The sequence below is a fragment of the Salvia splendens genome, chromosome 2, assembly GCF_004379255.2.
Source record: "Salvia splendens isolate huo1 chromosome 2, SspV2, whole genome shotgun sequence".
Taxonomy (NCBI): Eukaryota; Viridiplantae; Streptophyta; class Magnoliopsida; order Lamiales; family Lamiaceae; genus Salvia; species Salvia splendens.
Genome location: NC_056033.1, coordinates 39,448,043 through 39,452,872, shown reverse-complemented (window position 1 = coordinate 39,452,872; position 4,830 = coordinate 39,448,043). Strand labels below are relative to the sequence as shown.

Genomic DNA, 4,830 nt, shown 5'->3' with positions numbered 1-4,830 from the left:
TCAGGATGATAAAATAACAATTTGATAACACTATACACATCAATTCTAAAAGATTATTCTTCTTGAAAAAACTAGTTATCTAGTATTAGTATTAAACTTTAACATTGCAAAGGTAACTACATATAGTTCTCTCTTGTCCCATTATGATTAAGTTGTATTTCTTTTTGCTCTAAAGAAATCTCTAAACCTGGGTTCACCTGGGTACACGTGTATGGAAATGATTCGATCACTAGGAATAACCGAATGAACATTCTCAATAATTTCTCGACTTCAAAACATACAAGTAATTACCAAATATAGAAATTTAGTTTCACAAAATTCTAACCTAGAAATTTAAATTATACAACCTCTATAAAAACAAAATTTTGCATCCGTGCACGATTCAAAACGAAATAAACATTGGAAATAAACATTCCATCCATGGCCGATAAGAGTTAACGTCAGATGATGTCATGGGCGGTCCTGGCCTCAAGTATTATAACATAATTTTATTTATCTCTTTGGAAAAGCCTCTTTAAATTATATACAACAATATAATCATGCAATTGGACCACACCAACTGATTGAGGAGAGATATACATCAAATAGCTAGACACCCATGGCCTTCTTTGGGACTCCCTAATCTCATCACGGCCCAATGCAATATTTAAAGACTGCCAACATGTGTATATACACACAATTATATATATATATATAGAGAGAGAGAGAGAGAGGGAGAGGGAGAGGGAGAGAGAGAGAGATAGAGCTCATGGTAGCCATCATTTCTCTCTATACACTACTTTCTTATTCTTTCCAAACCTTGGGATTGAAAGAAGAGCTTCTTCATGGCATATATATAGTTTATTAATCAACCATATGCTTTGACAGAAGGAAAAAAAAACAAGAGAGAGAGTGAGGGTTTCTTGATTCATTGGTTGTTTATTTCATTTCATTTCATGGTGTGTGCTTCCTTTCTTTTCAAGGCTGCTTTTTGATGAGACATTGAAAGAGTAAAGAGAGGAGTTTGAAAGTATATGGCTGTCACCTGAGCAACTGTAGAGAGAGAGAGAGCTTTACTTTGTTAGCTGAAAAATCTTTTCTTTACAAAAAAGAAATCATTAATCTTGGGATTTTCAAGTGGTTTAAAACAAATTATCACCTCATTATGGAGTCTGCAAACAGCCATCATCACCACCAAGATCAACTCCTTGGCTCTTCTCTACCTAACTATGCCACTCCTTGGCCTCCTTCTTCCTTCTTGTATGCCCCTTTCTCTCTTCATTCTAACCTACCTAGGGTTTCAACAACCAATTATTTATTTATTACTATTATTTTTATTATTTATTTAATCTGTTTTTCACAGGAATTCCAATTGCTTGAGTGAAACGAAGCAGCAGGAGAATTCATCACACACATCCATGGAAACGGGATTCAGCAATTGGAGCAACAATCATTCCGACCAAGATCTGCAGCATTACTACCGCAAATACTCGGAGATACTGAGCTGCGGCGGCGGCGACGAGCAAACCCTAAGAAACCAGCATCAGCAGCAGCAGAGCTCTGATCTGCAGCAAAACGACGCCGCAACGAAGTTTCTGCTGAAATCATTCTCCTCGTACGGGAAGATGAATTCGCCGGATTTTTACTCCGGCAATACTGTTAACCACACGAGGCAGATTTTTCCTGGTGAGTATTCGAGTCTGATCAATCCGGCGCCGGGATCTTTGGATATGAATTTGGAGGCGTTGGATCTCCTGGCGTCATCTAGGTTTACGGCCAATTTTCCGGCGGCGGCGGCTTCGCACAGTCAGATTGGGATTTTGAGGGATGAGTTTTCTAGTTATGGTTTGGATCAGATGCATCAATCCCTTCAGATCCCATTTTATGGCTCTAATAAGGTTTGTCACTTCTAACCATGGGCGGACACAGTAAGGAGAGAGGAGGGGCTTAAGCCCTTATCGACTTTTTTTCTATTTAAAATTTGCGGAAATTATTGAAAGTTATCTCTAGTTCTTCCCGAATTGATGCCTAGAGAATTATATGAACAGTAGAATTTTATTTTTATTTGAAAAAAAAACCATAATTTGTTATAGTTTTTTCCATTTTATTCAAATTGGTGGGATGATTTTATTAATCCTTTGAAACTAAGAAATAGGAAAGCTAGGAGTCTTTCCTAGTCATTTTATAGCTGCTTTTTAGTGTATTTGATATCTTTTCCTTTTCCTTTATATGAAAGAGGGCTTCCCTTTTCTCAGCTTTTTGCATTATATATGTACACCTTTTAATTTTGTTTTCAGAAAATTGGATCTTTTTCTGTTGGATATTGACAAGAGGGCCATGCATTATAATTATTTTGTTGAACAACTTTATTCTTTTTTGAATTTTTGAAAGGTGTCATCAGCTTCAAGCAATGGAGTAGTAACAGAAGCAAAACGCAACACCAACAAAATGGAGCCAAAGTCGCAAATTCAAAAACCGCCTAAGAAATCGCGGTTAGAAACGCGATCTTCTATCCCTCCATTTAAGGTACTGTATTATGTGGCTGTGAATATTATTAAGATTCAAGACTTGTGATTATGTCTAATGCATAATTATATATGCTATTGTAATAAAAAGATTAATTATAACCCTTTTTAAAAAATTGACAATTCAGGTGAGAAAAGAGAAATTGGGAGATAGAATTGCAGCACTTCAACAATTGGTAGCACCTTTTGGCAAGGTAAAATAATACTAGTATTACTTCAAGAACAAATTGCTTACAAAACTATGAATATTGGTCAAATTCTGATCCGTCCTCTCAACTTTAAAAATTAGTTAGAAAATCCATGAAGTTTAAATTTGTTCGCAATTATCCTACAATGTCAAATTTTGGTGATCTGCATTAAATAAATTGTCGATGTTTTTTTACCAAATGACGTCGTTTTCTATATAAATAGACGACATCGTTTAACTCACTGATAGTTACATCCATGTATTATTTCTCGTCTACCATATCAGATACAATTTCACAAAAAACGTCTTCAGATAATTGCGAATAGATCTTAACTTCATGGTTTTTTATGTTGGTTTTCCATGTTGTCGGATGGATCCGAATTTGATAAAATTCATGTTTTATTTCCGACAATTTGTCGTGTAAATTATCATCTAGCTGGCAAGGATTAACTCCAATTTGGTAATCAAACCAATTCATTCATCATACCATTATGAATTATGGCATCGTACAAAACCTTGAATGCTCAATAATTAGGGTTTCTTAAATACAAGACAGACACATACATGATTATCATCATTTATTACACACAAGCCCACGCTTGCACTATATTTTGTCATATGCATGTGACATTACACCGATTGAGAAGCAATATTTTCTGCATAAAGGCTGAGGTAAAATTTGGGATCTTAAAAGTTGAAGTATACTATAATAATGAAAGAAGAAAACAGTTAAAGAAATTAGCAGCAGTAGTCAAAAGTTTCATGCTTAGAATCTCAATAAAAGATGCCCTAAACCATTTTTCTATATATATCTTCAAAAAATAAAATAAAATTACTTATATGTAATGGAATTATGACATGTGGGCCGTTGGAGAATATTGCAGACAGACACAGCATCGGTACTAATGGAGGCCATTGGATACATCAAATTTCTACAGACACAAGTAGAGGTAATACTGACACACATGTTAAAAAAACATTCTTCTTGGTACTTGTTCCTCTATGTATAAGCTGAATTAATTGAATAAATACGGTGAAATGAGAAAACCAACCTGCAAAATAATGTATTGCAACAAAAAAATATCATGTTGTTAGCTTGTTCCGGCTTTTGAAGTTGTCGTCGATCTTTACTTTCGTTCTTCACTGTGTTTGATCTTATAAATTTCGTTTTTTGAATACGTATAGCTAGCTAGGATACCAATGCATGTAACAAGATGTGCAATTCAAAGCTTGCAATGTCTAACACCATGTTAATTAATTTGTTATGACATCCAAAGTGGCATCCATTGTACACAATATATGAAGACATTGGATATAGTGAAATATGAAATCTAATGAAAATATTTCTTGTTTTCTCCATGCAGACTTTAAGCGTTCCTTATATGAAGGCCTCACGGAACAAGACCAATAGAGTAACAAAAGGGGTAAGATATAAGTACAGTTTTATTACTTTTTTCTTTTATAAAATGGATTTTGTTATGAAAATTGATCAAACTTTTGATTAGATAAATAAAATAAAATACTACTAAATCACAAATTTTATTTTTCCGCAATTATCTAATTTCCTTTTACTTTCTTACTAGGGTTCCTTCATATTTCATGTAGGAAAAGAGTAACAAAATCTAAAACATTATACTTGGAAATTGAAAGAGTGATTTATCATCCCATATGTATTGCAGGGTGCAGTTGGTGAGAATGGAAACTACGAAGAAGCTAAGGGTGACCTGAAAAGCCGAGGGTTGTGTTTGGTCCCATTATCGTGCTTGTCTTACATAACCGACGGCGGCGGTGGCGCGGCCGTTTGGCCGCCACCTCACTTTGGCGGCGCCACCTAGTGAAGTGAATGTCTAGAAGGAGCCTTCAATTTGTATGATTTTGATGACTAAATTTAACATAGCTTTTGAGAGTATTTTCATGCTTAATTTGATATAATGGAGCAAACTTGGTCATCCTACAAAAGGAGAGAAATGAAAAGGATGGACCAAGTTTGATCCATTAGTAGTCAAGTGTGATTTCCTAGTCTAAGTTAATTACATTGTCTATGTAATAAACCAATTCGACGATTATGTTCAATTCATGTCCTTATAAACACAAAATATAAAAGTAGATTAATTTTGCATTCAAAATGATTATGGTTTG

The 4,830-nt window shown here is 34.6% G+C and overlaps 1 protein-coding gene across 1 annotated transcript; it reads left to right on the top strand.

Annotated features, from left to right (window-relative positions):
* The first annotated feature begins 651 nt into the window (after positions 1 to 651).
* LOC121792752 (transcription factor bHLH110-like) lies at positions 652 to 4,600 on the top strand. Its single transcript, XM_042190826.1, has 7 exons — positions 652 to 1,239; positions 1,343 to 1,877; positions 2,371 to 2,505; positions 2,633 to 2,698; positions 3,576 to 3,641; positions 4,056 to 4,115; positions 4,371 to 4,600. Exons 1-7 carry the CDS (start codon positions 1,145 to 1,147, stop codon positions 4,524 to 4,526), a joined length of 1,113 nt encoding a protein of 370 aa, XP_042046760.1. The 5' UTR covers positions 652 to 1,144; the 3' UTR covers positions 4,527 to 4,600.
* The last annotated feature ends 230 nt before the right edge of the window (positions 4,601 to 4,830 follow it).